The sequence below is a fragment of the Diceros bicornis genome, chromosome 4 (genome assembly GCF_020826845.1).
Source record: "Diceros bicornis minor isolate mBicDic1 chromosome 4, mDicBic1.mat.cur, whole genome shotgun sequence".
Lineage (NCBI taxonomy): Eukaryota > Metazoa > Chordata > Mammalia > Perissodactyla > Rhinocerotidae > Diceros > Diceros bicornis.
Window position 1 is genome coordinate 55,100,885 of NC_080743.1, and position 19,243 is coordinate 55,120,127.

At 34.8% G+C, this 19,243-nt stretch overlaps 1 protein-coding gene across 1 annotated transcript; it reads right to left on the reverse strand.

Moving 5' to 3' along the window:
• Positions 1–186: 186 nt before the first annotated feature.
• Positions 187–17,118, reverse strand: HORMAD1 (HORMA domain containing 1). Its single transcript, XM_058537272.1, has 15 exons — positions 17,084–17,118; positions 15,944–16,006; positions 15,116–15,260; positions 13,724–13,787; positions 13,254–13,290; positions 11,394–11,414; positions 11,075–11,101; positions 9,489–9,556; positions 8,805–8,956; positions 7,343–7,602; positions 5,883–5,949; positions 5,728–5,804; positions 4,912–4,995; positions 1,856–1,927; positions 187–282 (listed from the first exon to the last, which is right to left on the reverse strand). Exons 2-15 carry the CDS (start codon positions 15,974–15,976, stop codon positions 202–204), a joined length of 1,188 nt encoding a protein of 395 aa, XP_058393255.1. The 5' UTR covers positions 15,977–16,006; positions 17,084–17,118; the 3' UTR covers positions 187–201.
• Positions 17,119–19,243: the final 2,125 nt, after the last annotated feature.

A 19,243-nucleotide genomic window follows, 5' to 3' on the forward strand; every position in this document is an offset into this window, starting at 1 on the left:
AAAGTTCTCTTGGATATGTCTCAGATAAGATTAAGGATCACAATATGATAGTCAGCTAAGAATTCATTTTAGTGTACTAACTGCTTAAGACTACATATAAGTTTTCAGAGGTCGGGCAAACACACCTTAAAATAGTAATACAGTGTCCTTTAATTTAAATGTTGAGAACTTTGCAAACATGCAGAAGAAAAAACATAATTTTTATATATGTTCCTTTGGTTCACTAAACTTTCTTCTTTTTGGCACTGACTCTTGACTAGAAGAATCAAAGTGATGAAGGACCTGTCAAAATAAAACAGCTACTAAGAATAGATAATTTCCAGTTTAAATGTCTTTAATTTTAGATCTTTTTCACAACTGTGAGGTTTCTTTCTTTCTTTTTATTTTAAATTACACCTAGCATAGCTGTTTCCCACTAAGATATGATACTGGGTTCTTTAAAAGTAGAGTAAATTTTATTATTGACATATATCTTCTGACGGCCGCTGAAAGTATACACTTGCAAAGTATAAGGTCTTCTTTAGGGTTGTTGGAGTAGTTAGAAAGATAGATTTAACATTATGTCCTCAAAATAGTAAAATATTTTGGGGGGATAGGAGAGGAAAAAAGATTTAAAAATGAGCTGCAAATAGAAAAATGTTCTACCTTGGCACCAAGAAGGATTTAAATCATGTTTTGTTTTTGTATCCCTGGTACTTAGCAGTGCCTGATAGATATTAGACATTCAATGCACACTTTTGAATGAATGAGAGGATGAATTAGGAAAATTCCTAACAAGATTCCCTGAGTTACTGAACTTTGATTTTTCTGGAAAAAAACTCAGTAAAGATACAAATTGGATTATGATTTTGCAAAAAAATCAAGGCTTAATACATTGGGAAAAATTTAAAAACCTATTAAAGAAATGTCAGGTTATTCCGTTCCCTTCTTAATATATGTAAATTGAAAATAGTACTAGGGGTCAGCCCAGTGGCATAGTAGTTAGGTGCTCACAGTCTGCTTTGGCGGCCCAGAGTTTGCGGGTTTGGATCCCGGGAGCGGACCTACACACCGCTCACCAAGCCATGCTGTGGTGGCGTCCCACATACAAAATAGAGGAAGACTGGCACAGATGTTAGCTCAGGGCCAATCTTCCTCACCAAAAAGAAAAAAAAAAGAAAGAAAAAAAGAAAATAGTATTAACCAACTACATTTTTGAGATTACTCCTTTAACATTTGATTTGTAAAAATAGTCAAGTTTTGAGTTGTCTAATTTAAACCTACTAATAATACTAAAAATTCTAGTTGAAAAAATATAAATATTTATCTCAGAAACGACAAATACATTATCTGATTTGGTAAAATAGGGTTCCAAATATAAAACAACTGTCATAGGATTTAGGTCAGGAAAATTGTACTAGTAGGGGATGCTATATTTTTAGGAAACACATGGATTTGGTAACTTATCTTGTTTCTACTTTAGTTTTGATCTCTAGAAAGCGCAAATCAAATCTGTGGCCCAATTTTAGCTCTATGTAAATAAGATGGCCTGAATATTCTTATACTTCTCATTCTATTCATATTTTTCCTGACACTGGTTTTTATTTATTTTATAAACTCCTCCAACTACTTCAAATCATTCATGGAATCAGACGGTAAGAATTTACATGGAAAAAATTAATAAACCAACATAGTGCATCTTATTTTAAAGTCATCCTGTTTTTTAGAACCAAATATATTTAAATAAGATTTGGATATCAGAGCTCTGAGGTATATTCAGGGATATTATTATATTTATCATTTTAAATTTAATCTATAGTAATAATATTATGATACTTGCCATTTTGTTCAACCTATATATTATCATAAGACTTACTGTTTTCCCAGATTCGAATTGACTTCTCTTCCGATTTTCTTTAGAAGATTTTACTGGTTGATTTCCATTAGCCTTCACAAAGACAAAATAATTACTAATTGGTTATTTCTCAAAGAATAACCAACACTTGATTTTCCAACTATAGGCAACTATACGCAGTTTTTAAAAAAACAGCTTTACTGAGACAGAATTCAGATACCATACGATTCACCTATTTAAAAGTGTACAATTTAATGATTTTAAGTATATTCACAGAGTGGTGCAACCATCATCACAGTCAATTTTAGAACACCTTCATCACTCTGAAAAGAAACCCATGCCGTTATAGCTATCACTCTCCTATTCCCCCATCCCCCACCAGCTCTAAGACTTTCTGTCTCTATAGAAATCCCTATTCTGAACTTTCATACAAATGGAATCACCTAATATGTGGACTTTTGTGACTGGCTTCTTTCACTTAGAATAATGTATTCAAGGTTCATCCAAGTTGCAGCATGGATCGGTACTTCATTCTTCTTTATTGCTGAATAATATTCTATTGTATGGCTATACCATATTTTGTTTATCCATTCGTCTGTTGACGGACATTTAGCTTTTTCCCACCTTTTGGCTATGGTGAATAATGCTATATATGCAGTATTTTAAATGAATATTAGATGACAACAAATTACTAGCTGTCATATAACTATCCTCTAAAAGGACATATTGCAGTCGCTTGGCTAGCTCAGTCAGTACAGCATGAGACTTAAATAGACATACTTATTTTCTGATGCTTGAAATGTACTTTTCAATGATAGCCTCTTTAGTATATACACTATTGAATATTTTTATTTTTTGCTCTTTCCTAACCATAATTCAGTCATGATTCTCAAATTGAGGATTACTTTGGTGGAGAGGTCATATCCCAAAACATGGGCAATTTCAGAAAGTGAATTTATGTCTTCAAAGCATCTTTTTTTTTTTTTTTGTGAGGAAGATCAGCCCTGAGCTAACATCCATGCTGGGCCGGCCCCGTGGCTTAGCGGTTAAGTGCGTGTGCTCCGATGCTGGCGGCCCGGGTTCGGATCCCGGGCGCGCACCGACGCACTGCTTCTCTGGCCATGCTGAGGCCGCATCCCACATACAGCAACTAGAAGAATGTGCAACTATGACATACAACTATCTACTGGGGCTATGGGGGGAAAAAAAATTATATAACATCCATGCTAATCCTCCTCTTTTTGCTGAGGAAGACCGGCTCTGAGCTAACATCTATTGCCAATCCGCCTCATTTTTTTTTTCCCCAAAGCCCCAGTGGATAGTTTATGTCATAGTTGCACACCCTTCTAGTTGCTGTATGTGGGACACAGCCTCAGCATGGCCAGAGAAGCGGTGCGTTGGTGCGCGCCCAGGATCCAAACCCAGGCCGCCAGTAGCGGAGCGCACACACTTAACCACTAAGCCATGGGGCCAGCCCCCCCTCAAAGCATCTTAATGTTACAAGGAAATCTTGCCTAATAATTTTTTGTAATGCTTGCTTTTCTCTCTATATCCTAGTAAAGGATACTCATCCTAAATAGAAGCTGCCTAGAAAGAACATTTTGCTGTTAGAGGTACTAATTTTTGAAATTCTTTTTTTATTTTTTTTTTTTGTGAGGAAGATCAGCCCTGAACTAACATCCATGCCAATCCTCCTCTTTTTTTTTTGCTGAGGAAGACTGGCCCTGGGCTAACATATGTGCCCATCTCTTTCCACTTTATATGGGACTCCGCCACAGCGTGACCTGACAAGTGGTGCATTGGTGCCGGCCCGGGATCCGAACCCAGGCCGCCAGCAGCGGAGCCCATGCACTTAACCGCTAGGCCATGGGGTCGGCCCCTTGAAATTCTTTTATCTCTTGCTTTCATCAGCATACTAGTTTGAAGCTGCCTTCTGCCAGTTCTAACACCCCATTGAGAATGTGGAAAAAAATGACACCTAAAAATGGCACTACAATTAGTGATGTGCTGGTAAATGTTTAACAACAAGTTCTCTGGGAGAAACAAATCCTGAGTTGAGGCATTTGCTGATTTCCATGCTTTGAATACTCTCATCATGTCCAATTTCAAGCCACCAATATGATGTCACTGAATTAGGAGTTGGGAAGAAACGCTCCAGCATACCACTGTTAGCGTGTTATTTTTTTCCTAACTTTGGATATAATATTTTACACATTTTACAGAATGCTTTTTCTTCACCTCCGAACCTTTGAGAGTAACTTAAAGGTCTAAAATAAAATATGAATTTCTATTTAGTACAATTCATACCAAAAACTAAAATAAAGCAGTGGTTTTTTTTTTTTTTTTTTTTTTGTGAGGAGATCAGCCCTGAGCTAACATCCGTCAATCCTCCTCTTTTTTTTGCTGAGGAAGACGGCCCTGGGCTAACATCGGTGCCTATCTTCCTCCACTTTATATGGGACGCCGCCACAGCATGGCTTACCAAGCAGTGCGTCGGTGCGCGCCCGGGATCCGAACCAGCGAACCCCGGGCCGCCGCAGCGGAGAGCGCGCACTTAACCGCTTGCGCCACCGGGCCGGCCCCAAGCAGTGGTTTTTTTGCTTCAAAAAATGAGATTCATTTTATGCAAGATAAATACAAAACATTCATTTTTAATGTCTTATTAACAAGATAATCTATTTACAAGATAGAACATGGGAACATTTTGGCATTCTAGGACATTTCTTTGGGAGTCTGAATGATAGTGTCACTTCTCAAAGACTTTCCTGGATTCCTCTCTCTAATGTCCCTTCAGAAAAACTAACCATTGTTTCCTTTGTGCCTCTATGTAGCCTATTCAGAGTGCTATCATGGCGGTATATCACTGCTTGTTGATCTCTAATTTCTAAACTTTTAGCTAAGAGCAGGAACTATGTGTTATTCATGTTATATCTTCAGCACGTAGTAAAGTACCTGACATATAATAGGTGCTTACTAAATATTGGTCCAACAAATGAAGTATTAAAAAGCAAATAAACTTAACATATAGGGAAAAATTACAAGGTTAGGATGGAAAACAAACCTAAAGAGACACTTACCGTTTTATTTTGAAAGACTTTTCCACTTCTTGTTTTGCTTTCAGACATATCAAGTTCAGATGTTTTACTGACTAACTGCTCAACCTAGAAAAGAAAATAATTACACAAAACCACATAATATAATAAAAGCTTTTCACAATACAGTGATGGGGTTCAAAAATTCAGTCACAAAATTTAGGGTCTTGTTATGTTGAGTTCACGAAAACCAATAATTTTGAGTTGGTTCTTATTGTCACAAAAAGCACAAAGGTAAAGATAGTGAAACAGACACTGTACACAACTGACCATTCACTGAGCTGAGAAAGTCCCAAATGATCACCAGGCACTACTCCTCTAGAAGATAAGAACTTTAGCCCACTCTCATTGAAGAAAGGGGTTGTGCAAAGGAAGGCAGACAATCATCAGTCCCATTATTTTCAAGTTCATTTTATCTAAGTGTTATTTCAGAATTTTACTGTATATGGAAAACAAAATTAAACATGTTCTGCTCCAAGGCAACAAAAATGTATTACAATCTCCATTTGTAAATACAAAGGATGGTGGAATAAATAATTGCTTAAGATTCTATCTAGCTCTGAAACTCTGAGATTCTATGAACAGTATTTAGATTTATTACAAACAAATCCACCAGTGATATACTCAAAACTTTTCAACATATAATTCCCAGATTTTGTTAATAAGCATTGTAATACTTAATTTTCTCCTAAAAGATCTAGAATATAATAAGAAAATGTGATCAATAACTAAATAAGCATATAAGCAACAGTCTTTTGAAAAGGACAAGTTAAAAGTGAGATGGAACTATCAAGTTTATACCTGAGAATGAGACATTGAAAGATCTGGACTGTCTTTAGACCTCATAATTTCATCTTCCTCACAAACTAAACTTGGTTCTGTATGAAAAAAAATAGTTAAAATGGTATCAAATTGAATTGGAAGTGAATAAATATACATTTTCATTAACTTCTTACCTCCAAGATCAGAAGATCCAGGATTTTTTTTCTGCTCTTCCATTTTAGTTTCAATGTCAAAATCATCCTACATTATTACATGAAGAAAAATTAGACACATTTCAAAAAGAGATTAAAATAACTGGGTGGAAGTATTTATAAACAAATTTGTTTTATGTGAAGGTTAACTATAACATAACACTACAGCTACCTTACACTTGCTAGAAATAGAGTGGTCCTATAATTACTATAACAAGGCAACTAATTTATCCAGACAAATTATAAAATACTACTTTTCTTTACTTTGTAGGGTTGTTTTAAGGAGAAATACTAAAAATATACAACTTTCTCAAAAACATATGATGGTTCTGAGAACACTTAGATCTTACTACTGTTTGAGGGCACTAAATTAGAGACGTTCACATAACAAGCTACCACTTCTACAGCTCTGGAATTTCTGTATAGATCTTAGCATGCACTCTGAATTTGCCCCGATCCTCAAGGAGTTAGTGAAGGATAAGCTCAGTTATGGTATTGTAGAAATAGCAACAGGTTTAATGTCTAATTTATATTATTCCCTTTGCGACATGTATCAAACAGCTTTAAAAATTTTAAAGAATGCCACACAAATCCCAGCCATATTTGTTTACAGAGCAAGACTGGGATTTAGGTTTTAGGAAAAAGATCTCTTCTTTGACTAAATTGGTTGAAAACTGAATTTTCTATTTGTAAGGATGTGGTCACAGAGCCTAAATCAGAATATCAGTCTCTCTATATGTACTGTGGTCACAATTTAGAATAAAATCAGATAAGAGAAAACAACAAAGATGAGATCAAAAAACAATCATGTTAATGACGAAAGATTTTCTGGGAGTGAGGGAACAACAAAAAATAGTAGTATAAAAATTTTTTTTATACTTCTATTTCATCCACTCATTCAACCAATACTGAGAATACACACTGTAAATCTAAGTGCTAGGCACAGGAGGATTACAAAGACGAATAAGACCCTTGCCCGCCTTCCAGGGAGTTCCAGGCTGGAGAGTGGCTTTCCAGGCCCTGAAGAAATTCAAGCACAGGCTTACATGAGCACCTAGTAGGGGTGTTGTAGAAAGGATTCCAACATTAGATGGGGGGATTGGAGTAGTTCATTGGTTTTCAAATTGTGCTCCAGACCAGTGGGTTTTCTCAGAGTCCAGGTAGGTGAGGTGGCAAGTGGCTGGGTCTCTAGGACCATTCCCTGCTTCATTCAGAATAGTCGTGCTTTTAAATTTCTGAGAATAATGTTGTTTGCACCAAGGTAAAAACTTTTAAAACCACAAGCCTATAAAACCACAAGCCTATACCTTCTTTAAGGTCCCTTCCAACCTTGAGTTTATAATACAGTATTTATACAAATATTAATGAGAGCTATTAAAGTCCTCAGAATTGAGTCAAACATTTGTTACTATTGTACTTTATAACTCTTTAAATACACTTACATTTATATAATGCTCCTGTTCATCTTCTAGGTCATCTTTGTCCATGAGAATTTTTTGAAGTGGTGTTTTTAATTGTTTTGGTAATAATATAGCTGAATCAATATTTTCCATTCGTTCTTTCTCAGTGGTCACTTTTACTTTGAAGGTGTGAAAAGGTGTTGGAACTTCTCCCACATTTAAGTACATAGGCTCCCCTTCAAATATCACTCCTTCACAATTACCATCTTTAAAACCAGGAGGCTGGTAATCTGGGGGTGTAACTGCAAAAAAGTAAGTATAAACTGTGCTGTTCATGAAATCAAAAAATATAACAGTAATAGCAACAATAATAATAATAATTACTAATATAAAAATGTATGCAGATTGAAGAAATTTCAAATAGTATAGAAGGGCGTACAATAACAAGTAAAAATCACTCTTCTTCTATCTCCAAGTTCTTATTTTATTCCCTGAAGGTGACCTTTTTTTTTCCTTTACTTGACTGGTGTGTGACCATGAGGAAATTATTTATCATCCTTGATTTGGTTTCTTCATCTGTCAAATGGGGAAAATAACAGTACCTATCTCATAGGGTCATTGTGGGTATTAAATTAATTAAAGTGTATGAAATACTCAGAACAGAACTGGTACATAGTAGTTACTAAATAAATGATGTTATTGTAGTTGCTTCGTGTTCTTCTAGAAGATATTATGCATGTAAAATATATAATATTTCATACATACATATATCTCCTTAAAAAACACAAATGAGATCATACTGTTTGGCACCTAGCTGTTTTTAACATCTCTTTTATATCTGTTTTTAATATTCCTTGGATAATTTATCAGCACATTCTTTTAACAGCTTACACAGTATTCTATTATATAGATGCACCATAATTTACCAGTTCAATCCTGCAATGAAGGACACTCAAGGTTGTTTCCAGTTTGTTCCTATTTTAACCAATGCTATAATGAAAATTCTTATAAACACAAAACCTTGCATATTTGTGTAAGTATATTCCCAAGATACTTTTCTAGCTATAGAATTTCTGGAGTAAAGAGAATGTGCATTTAAAATTTTGATACTGCCAAACTGTCCTCTACAAATGTTGCACCCACATACATTCTCTCAGGACTGTATAAAAGCGCCTGCTTCCCCCCACACTCTTGCCAATAATGGGTTTACAAGCTTTACTGATCTGGCAAGTGAAAAATGGTATCTCACTGTTTCATTTCTTTAATTATAGGTGAGGTTGTACCTCACAGGGATATGTTCATGCTACTTGAGAAGTTTGTGTATATTTTAAAGCCTATTTTTTCAAATCTTCCTTTTTCACAAACTGATATTAAATGTAAATTTTATAATTTCAAAAAACATATAACAATTTAGGTGCTTAAAAACATTTGGAATTGGAGACCAATTGTTTCAATAATAAAACATGCAGGTACTAACTAAAACAGGATGTATTGTAAATAGTACCTTCATCGTAGTAAAAAAGTTTCATGGTCAAACAAACATCATTAGGTAAAGGTCCCAGATTTTGCATTAGAACATAAATCTTGCGAATGAGGAGAATACTTGCTTTCTTAGTGTCAGCAGATGACATACTAGAGTCACTGTTTTGGTTTTTACTAGAAAAGAATCACACATTAATTTCTTTTATGACATCTGTGACTTCTAATAACATAACTTCACATTTTGCTATTTGAGATTCCTATTCCTTTTACAGCATTAAGTTTTTAAGTTGAAAGTTAGTTACCATAAATGTGTTTTAATGTCACTATTATAAAAAATTTAATATCACTAATGTCACTGTTAATATCATTATTATAAACTAATTACTTAATTTTATATAAATTAAATTAATATGCATTTTATATAACATGTTTAAAGGAAACAAATCATGGATTTTATTATATTTATAATCACTCAAGCATACAATAGCCTTCCTATTCTTTGGCTCTGTTTCACAATTAAAATTGTATATAACTAGCCACAGAATCCTGGCTTGCAGCTACTCCAAGGATATTTTGTACAGCCACAACTTGATGGTTAATTGGGGATGTTTGAGAAGTTTCAGCATTAATCCTGAAGTTTAGCTATACAGTACTAATATGAGTAAGCAGTAATACATAATACCAAAAGAAAACTATAGAACAATACCTTATGAAGTCCATGATTGGTCCATTACTGGTGTATTTGAATTTAAATTGGTAACATTCTGAAATTGTCTTAAATAGAAAACACTGCAGTTATGCATATGATATATAGTACTGGCTGCCAAGTAGCTATATACTGCTTTTGTATATAATACAGTAATATTTATTTAATAATTTTTCTGCCATGTTAATCCCTATTGGTCCATTGAAACTTTCGAGTCCTAATAGCCAATTCCCATGGTTTGGGATTTGGGGCTTCAGTCTTGGAGAGATATTTATCCTCTACTCATTGTAATGTATGTTATATATATCAGAGGGAAGGAACTCCTTAACACGCAGGTAAAGGAGGCAGCATATCTCATACTTTGGCAGAATGGCTAAGCACAGGGCTTAAATCCTTGCTATACTGTAACCACAAGCAAGTCATTTAAGCCTTCTAAGTCTCAGTTTCCCAGCTAACAAAAGGGGTTGAAAATAGTACCTATTTTATTGGTGGTTGTGAATATTTATCAAATGGGATAATTTGTACAGAGCCCTTAATAAAGGGCCTTGCACACCGAGCATTCGATAAATAGTGCATCAGCAAGGTTGCTTTCACTGAAATAAAAAAATGTGCCACTGTAAGACATCAGAAAATAAATGAACATTTTCTGAACAATCAGTTTCTGAACAATCAACTAATTCACAGCCTTTGCCCATGATTTTCTTTGTCACCATGACCTATATTAAGCATTAATTGCAGGCATGAGTATCAAAGAAAAAAACATTCCCAACCTTTTGAAGCTTTAATACTTTCATTGCTTTCCTTACATTTCAGGGCTCACATAGGGACAGGGATCAGCTCTTTCTTTTTCTAAATCTGCTTCTCCAGGACTGAATGAAACACTATATTGTAACAGCTATAGTGTGATGGTTAAGCACCCAGATCATGAACAGGCCTTCTAAGGTCCAAATTCTGGTTCTGCCACTATGACCTTAGGCAAGAAACCTTGTATCTAGGTTTCCTTACCTATAAAGTGAAGACGATAATGGTAGTTACCTCATGAAGGCTGTGATGGATAAATGAGATAATGCTCATAAAGCCCCAAAGAAGAGAGCCTAATATATAGTGAGCACTCAATAGATCTTTCCCCTTTGTTTCTTGTCTTCTAGTTTTCCCTTTCATTTTTTGTAATCCCTTCTTTCCTTTAATTGCGGATGTGGATGTGACTGGATTGGGATGAATATTCAAAGTCTAAGGATGTGTTTCTTATTTCTCTCAACACTCAATCCCTTTCATAATTCTATAAAAATAATATTGTAAAGAACAAGAAATCAGGAGATTTAGGTTATTTCTAATGGTTTGTGGTTTTGTGGCCTAGGATCAGTCAGATAATGTCTCTGTAGGAAGTGTATTAATCTGTTTAAAGATAACAATACAAGCCCTGTCTTACCTCAAAAAAGTCTTTATGAGGTCCAAATATGAAAATACACATGAAAGTGCATTGATTAAAGCACAATTAAATGCATAAGATATTATCGTATTATAATTTGATGTTATTTTTAGATATTAGAGGCATTATGTTTCTTTACTAACTTAAGCACACTTACCTGAGGGTCTTCTGGATCAGTGTATACCTATTTAAAAATAATTTACAATTGAGTTAGATAAGGCTAAGTATTCAAGAAGAACTAAATTGGATGTTTAGACTGAATTATTAAATGAACTCAGCAAAACAAAATACAAAGCAACTCCCCAAAGCAACTCCCCAAAATACAAAGCAAACTCTCCCCAAAGCAACTCTTCCATTGAATAGATCAGTTATTTGAAGAAAGTGACATAATCAATTGATGGTTTTAGTGTTATTTAATTAAGCAAGGCTGAATTTGACAGTCTTTAAAAAAGAACATACAATTTAAGAATACTTACAGCTAGAACAACCATCCTTAGCTGAAATACAACAAAGAACAAAAATCTTAGTTTTATTCTATAGAATATTTTTTCACGATAGATCATAAGAATTCTCTGTCCTATTTCAATAGTTATTCCTAATAAGAAATAACCTTGCAGAATAGACTTCATATGATGCATATAAAGCAATACCTTAGATATCCTTCTCTATTCTCCAAAATATCAATTTCTAGTTGATGTACTGAAGGCTGAAATTCATGTCATTGACTTAAGCAAAAAAGGCATTATTGCCAGTTATACGGAAAATACATATTGTGAAATAACACATTAAACTTTACCAACATGAGAACTGATTTTGAAAAGAAAAAAAGTAGAGAGTTCAGGGTCCTGCTCATTTAATAAAGAGAAGAGGCTTTGGAGACCATAGGAATAGAGAATCACAGGACATCACTCACTCAAGTAATCTGCCAAAAATCTGAGTCATCTTTGATTTGGATCTTTTCTTATACTCCACAACCAATCCATCAACAAGTCCAAGCAGTTCTACTGTCAAATATATATCTAGAATCTTTTCATTTTTCTCCTCCTTTGCCATCCTGGTCTAAACCACCATTATTTTTCACCAGTACTATTGTAATGGATTAAGTGCTATTCTCCTAATTCCAATCTTACTCCCCTTCTACAGTATATTCTCTATATACTGTAGGAGAGTAAGCAGCCAGAGCAATTTTTCTTTTAATTTAAAATGTAAATCAAATGATGTTACATTTCTACTCAAAACTTTCCAATGACTTTTATTTGCACCTAAAATAAAATTCAAACTCCTTGTCTACACAGCCCTGAATGCTCTGGCCCTGCCTATCTCCCCAGGCTCATCTCATGCCACTCTCCCCCACTGCTCATTGCACTTCAATCATACTGGCCTTCTTTTTGTTCCCTGAACTCTCCAAACTCCCCTCCAGCTCTCCATTTGCTGCTCTGCTAGGAATATTCTCTCCTCAAAATCAATTCCTGGCTGGTTTCTTCTCATTCCAGCCTCAGCCTGAATGTAACCTCCTCAGAGAAGCTCCTCTGAGCACCTCACCCAAAGTTACCCCACCTCTACATTTACCACATACTACTTCTAAATATTTTGATGGCATTTAACACTACAGGAAATTATCTGATTTACTTGTTTTCTTGACCGCTTTCTCCCTATAGAAGGGACACTCTTTGTCTTGTGGATCACTGTTAGCTTACCCAGCTCCTACCTAGAATATGTGCCTAGCACATAGAAGGCACTCAATATTTAATGAATATTAAATATTTATGTCTTAAAGAGGGAAGTTAGTGACCATGGATAAAATTTTATCTTTTTCACAATTTTGTTTAACTTCTTTATATATGTTGATATAAACATATGCTAAGTATACAAAAAGGCTTATAGTCTATAGTAAAACCTTATCAATTGAAATTTCACTAATTCAGAATTTGTGACAATTTAACATAGACTACATGGAAATTATTTTTGAACTCTCATGAAGAAGTAATTTATTAAATTACTAGTATTAACAAGATTGTAGAAGACGTGAAACCAATGGATGAACTATTCAAAAGACTTTAATTTATTAAGTTTTTGTAAGTTAATATGTGTGATTAATACAAATGAGTGTTAACAATTAACTGAAACGGCTTGGCAAAATTTGTTAAGTATTAATTCTATTAGCTTTAAATGAGTTGAAGACTAGGCTTTAAAATAGTCAAGTGTTCAGACTTTTCAGCAATTTGGACTGGCCTATGCCTAAGTTAGTTTAAATTAATGTTTTACTACATGGTAATTGCTGTTACATTTGTAGAATATAAACTGTAGAAAAAAAGGATAAAGAGATATTGACTTACGTATTTTTTCTGTAAAGCATCATAGCATCCTAGCATCCTAAAAGATAATCAAGGTTTCATTTTTAGACTGAACATTTCCAGAAAACAGTTCTTTTAATAAATCTCCATATTATCTTATTACTAAATAATACAAAATTTTCTTATTATAGCTTCCTTCTTATTAACTAGCTTATAATAATAAAACAAAACAATGTGGCAGAAATATAAAATGTTGATAGAGGATGGAAGGGAAGATATAAAATATCTGACAACTATTTGTAGGGAACAATAGTAGGAAATGAAGTGTGCTCACATGGAGCATGAAATAAAGGAAAATTTTAATGTAAAAATCCAAAGACCTGCAAAAATGGTATCCAGTGTTAAAGGGGGAATCACTAAAATTGGGTTAAACACTGAAAGGTATCCAAGGTACCAAAAAATGTGATTTAAGAAAACAATAATTTTGTATTATTAGGTATTCTTTTACTTACCACTTCACTAACTGTGTAGATCCTGGACAATTTTTGTCTTCTCTCAGAATTTTGACACAAAGATCTAAACACAAAAAATGATGATATAAATATAGAGCTACTTAAGATTAGTTAACATATAGAAACTTTAAATGGAGATTATTTTCTTGAGTTGTGTATTATAGGTATATTATGAATGGCAATGAACTTCCAGACGATTAGTATTAATATAATTAACGGAAAAAAGGTTATATGGAAACAATCTTTTTATCCTTATATAATGCTTTCATGCTACCATTATCCAAGAGTCTTAGAATATTTGCTATGGACCCTTATTCCAGTAAAATACTTGTAAAAGGCCAAGAAGTTAACTGGCTATCAAAGATAGAGCCCTGCAAAGAAGCAACATGTAATACAGTGGAAAGAACTGAGAAGATCTCTCAGTCTCAGGTTCCTTATCTGAAAAATAGGGATAATATCTAACTCATAGGCCCGTAATATGAATTAACAAGATATCATACATAACATAGCACTTAATATATCGCCCAGCACATAGTTGGCGCACAATATTATGATATATTATGTGTTGGGCAATAAGTTGTTATTGTAGTATAAACTGGCTGTATTATCATTACTTCCTTAAAGTAACACAAAAACATACACTACCACTGTACAAATCTATAAATAATAGACTATTTTTATCTATTTACTTCATCATTATAAGAGTAATGTCAGGTGAAATTATGCTTGAGAAATTGAGGAAAAATTTTATGATTAAGTGCTTTCAAAGGTATTGAATATACTTTTTAAAAACCACTTAGATGTCCACACAAAAACTTGTACATGAATGTGGCATTATTTGTAATAGCCAAAAAGTGGAAACAACCCAAATGTTCATCAACTGATGAATGTATAAACTGTGTTATATCCATATAATGGAATATTATTCAGCAACAAAAAAGAATGAAGTACTTTTCCATGCTATAATATGGATGAACTGTGAAAACATGCTAAGTGGAAGAAGCGAGTCACAAAAGACCATATATTGTATGATTCCATTTATATGTAATGTCCAGAATAGGCAAATCCATAGAGACAGAAAGCAGATTGCTGGTTGCCTCAGACTGGGGAAGTTGGGGGAAGTTATGAATGACTTAATAGGTGGGGGTTTCCTTTTGGAATGATGAAAATGTTCTAAAATTGTCAGTAGTGATGGTTGCACACCACTTTGAATATACTAAAAATCATTGAATTGTGCACTTTAAATGAGTGAATTGTCAGGTTATGTGACTTATATCTCAATAAAGCTGTTATCAAAAAAAACAAAATCTCTAAGTCAAAAATTATAGTTTTAGAGCAAGCCAGAATAAAAATAACATATTTTTAAAAGTTTTAAAAGAAACATTATATTACCATCTAGATATCTTGTTCCATAAGCACATTCTGGAAATATTCCTCTCAAATATGTGATGCAGGATACTGAAACTGCTAGGAGCCTCTTCACTAACACCAAAGACTGCTGCTCAGTTGATATCTTATTGGGAAATACCAACGCACTCTAAATTCAAGGGAAATTAAAACATTTTATTTAGATTCATTAAAAATAAAGTTTTCCAGAACTTAAAATAGATTGAATTTTGCAAAAGTATTGTACTCTCCCAAAGAATTCCTAACCATGTTAGTTAGTAATCCCCAGAAAGTCAGGGTGGCTTCTAAGGTGTGGAGGTGTTTGCAGGGTAGCAGCCTAAAGGTAATACGCAAAAAGTGCTCAAGAATTGTTAAAAATCTCCCTGCAGGTTAACTGTCTGTAAATGCATCATACACAGATAGGTAACACTGATTTTCTCTTTAGTCACTGACTAGGTTTAACACAGTAACTGTAATGCAAGAACTGTGCAAAGATGACAATTTTATCTTTGTGGGGCATGGATATTCATTTTCTAGGCATGGACTGCTATGAATAATAATTTCATCAAAGCAACAGAATAGTATTCATTAATAGCTAATGTAAATTGAACCTGAACCAGCAATTTAATACAAGGCATCGAACATCCAATAGAATTCTCCATTAATTCAAAATAGTTTAGCAAATATCTTCATTTCGTAAAATGAAGTTTCTTAAAATGGAGTTTCCTGACATCATTAAGCCCTCAAACAGTTTACTCTAACTTTCAAGTATAAAAATCATCAAGACTTTAAGAAACAATAAAATTAGCTATATTAAAATACTAGGAATCATACCATGGAAGTTCTCTGCAACTGTGCAGTGGCCATCTTCTGATAAAGTATTTTCTTTAATTCAACCTTGTGACACAAACATAAACTTTATCTTTATATCTTATTTTTATCCCTAATATTCTAGTTAATACATGTAAAGTCAAAGAACTTTATGTGATGAAATAAGAGGATTTCTTTTTTTTTGGTGAAGGAGATTGGCTATGAGCTAACATCTGTTGCCAATCTTCCTCTTTTTGCTGAGGAAGATTGGCCCTGAGCTCACATCCCCGCCCATCTTCCTCCACTTTATATTTGGGACCCCGCCAAAGCATGGCTTGATGAGTGGTGCTTAGGTCGGCGCCTGGGATCCTAATCTCCCAACTCTGGGCTGCCTAAGCGGAAGGCGCCAACTTAACCACTACTTCAGCAGGCCAGCCCCAAGATTTCTTTGCCTAAAGGGAATCTTCACAAACACAGAGATTCATTCTTTTGAGTAAGGTCCTAATTTTAAGCTATTTAACTACCAAGCCTCACATAAACGGGTTATTAAGAAAGTTCTTTAAAAGACCTTTTATGAAAAGCATAACCTTGTACTTTTCTTCACTTCACAGTATTCAAGCATTGACAACATTGCACAGGTAGGTATTAGGTAATGAAAAACTGCCCCTGCCAAACCTTTTAAAATAATCTTTCAATTTTTGTTTTAAATTTGTAGTTTCAAAATAACTGAATCAGGTAACTTTCTCTCACTTTACGTTAGCGCGGCTCTGGATATAACATTGTCTCATTTTGTGCAACAACCATAAAATGGCAACAAAAAATATTCTAGATTTTTTTTTTGACTGATTGATTTCTCAGTTATAACTGATATTCTGATGTAAGTTTCGATTTTCTTTTGGCGCCAATTTCATTTTCTTAATCAGACAATTCAACTAGAAGAGTTCACAGAACAGACTACTTAACGTTTAATTTTATCCCGACAAGGCCTCGACTAGACGCCGGAGTTAACCCATTCTCAAGAACCTCTTGTGAAAAATAGGTATACATTTCTTTCCCTGAATATTTCACCATTAAGACCTTAATAAACGTAAAGGAGATGGGAGGTGACAGAAAAAGAGATTAAAAAGCAAAAGAAAGAAAGAAAGAAACATATATATGTATTACGTAACGTCTGAGGCCCGGGCACCAGCGACCAGGAGAGCAGCACGACAGGACACTGCGTTGCTCGATGCGCATGCGCTGTCCCTCGATTGCCCGCGGAGGCACGACAGTAGGTTTTTGACCCCCGGTCGAGGTCACCTTTCCCGCCAAGAGCAGCGCAAGGCGCGCCGGGAAATCCAGGAGCGTACACACCGAATCTCAGCTAGAAAAGCCTGATGCCAGCAGGGGAAGGTTAGGTAATTGCATGTGCAAAGCTTTCTTGATATACATAGCCTTCCTACAGTGACCAAAGTGTTCTCGACCATTTCATTAATCATATTAATTTCTGATTGTTTTCTGACTTTTGATTTTGTTGTTGGATCTACTACATATTGCATTCCCACCTTACAGCCTCCTGTGTCTTCAGATTGCTCTAGCAATCTCCTACTAGATATTTCTACTGTGCTTTGTCTGTGGGGATCATAGATAGCTTTGAATATAATCAGAGCTGGTAGGTTGTTGGAGACTGTTTAGTAGTACAAGCTTCTTAGTTTACAGATTGTTATATATCCAAATTAATTGTGTTAGTAGTGTAAACATAGTACTTGTTTGTAAACTTTGATATGTCTGCATTAGCAGTTAGAAAACAGCCACCTCAGATATGAAATGATTTACCCAGAGTCAATTAGGAGAGGAATGAAGACTACAACTCTGTTTTCAGGGTCAAAAATAATGAAAATCCCCTGGTCTAATAATTAATTTGCTTTTTATTTCTCTCATACTTAAAGTTTACAAAGTGCTTTCACATACATGTCTTACTCTTCTGTCTTACTCTTACTTTGCTTCTTCCAAGACCTTTGCGAGGAAGACACAAGAATTACCCCTATTTTAGAGATGAGAAAAACAAATCAGGTAAAGTTGGTTTCCTGAGATCACAATTAATTTCGGCATTGGCAGAGGGGGAGCCGCTACACCACCTAATGATGATATATTAAGTTTATGATATAGTGCTTCATAGTCAATTTATTTTTGAGCCATTATCAATGATAGAGAAAACAAAAGATCTGCAAAAAAGTAAATAGCTCATCTGTGAATCATAGAATCATAATCATGCTGTAGGGGAGGAATAATTTTCCCTCTACCTTCTTAGGGTCTCTGGCTACAAATTAAACTGACAGAAGACAGATTAACAGGAGAAAAGCATACAAGTTTTAAACTTTTATTTTTTTTACATGAATATGGGAGTCTTCACAAGAAAAATGAAGACCCATCTTTGGCAGGGAACAGAGTCTAATGCTTCTATACTGAATTGGACAAAGAGTAGTAAAATGTGCTTAGGCAAAAGGGCTTGGGGTGGGGTAGTTAAATGAGTGGAGAAGTGACTAGGAAAATAAGGGTTAGCTTAGCAAGGTTTGTTTGTACAGATTTCTCTCAGCCTCAACTTTGAGTCCTTGGTGATAAGAATGTCACTTTCCTTCTGGTATAGGGATGACATATTTCACATGGGAATTTCATCTCCTGCTTTTAAGAAAAAGAAGGAAGATCAGAATGTCCTTGCAGCTGCTGTTTTCAAATGCCTTTAACTCAAAATAGTCAATATGCCGGAGTAGCATATTTTGGGGTGGTGTGTTCTGAACCCCTTCAATGCAATCACTAACTACTGATTTAACCAACTATATCACTGTCTATATTTTGAGGATGAGAGTGGAGAAATGGGTGGTGCTGGTGCAGGAAATCTAAAATATTAACTACCATAATAGTAAGTATATAGATACCATTTAAAATTGATGTCAAGAGCCAGCCCCGTGGCTTAGCGGTTAAGTGCGCCTGCTCTGCTACTGGTGGCCTGGGTTCGGATTCCAGGCGCGCACCGACACACTGCTTCTCCGGCCATGCTGAGGCCGAGTCCCACATACAGCAACTAGAAGGATGTGCAACTATGACATACAACTATCTACTGGGGCTTTGGGGGAAAAAAAAAAGGAGGAGGATTGGCAATAGATGTTAGCTCACATCTGGTCTTCCTCAGCAAAAAGAGGAGGATTAGCACGGATGTTAGCTCAGGGCTGATCTTCCTCACACACACAAAAAAAGTTGATGTCAAAAAATAGTAATACAAATATATTAGAAACCTGAAAGTAAATATTAGAAGAAACAGTTAAAAGAATTCTTATTGATTTAAAA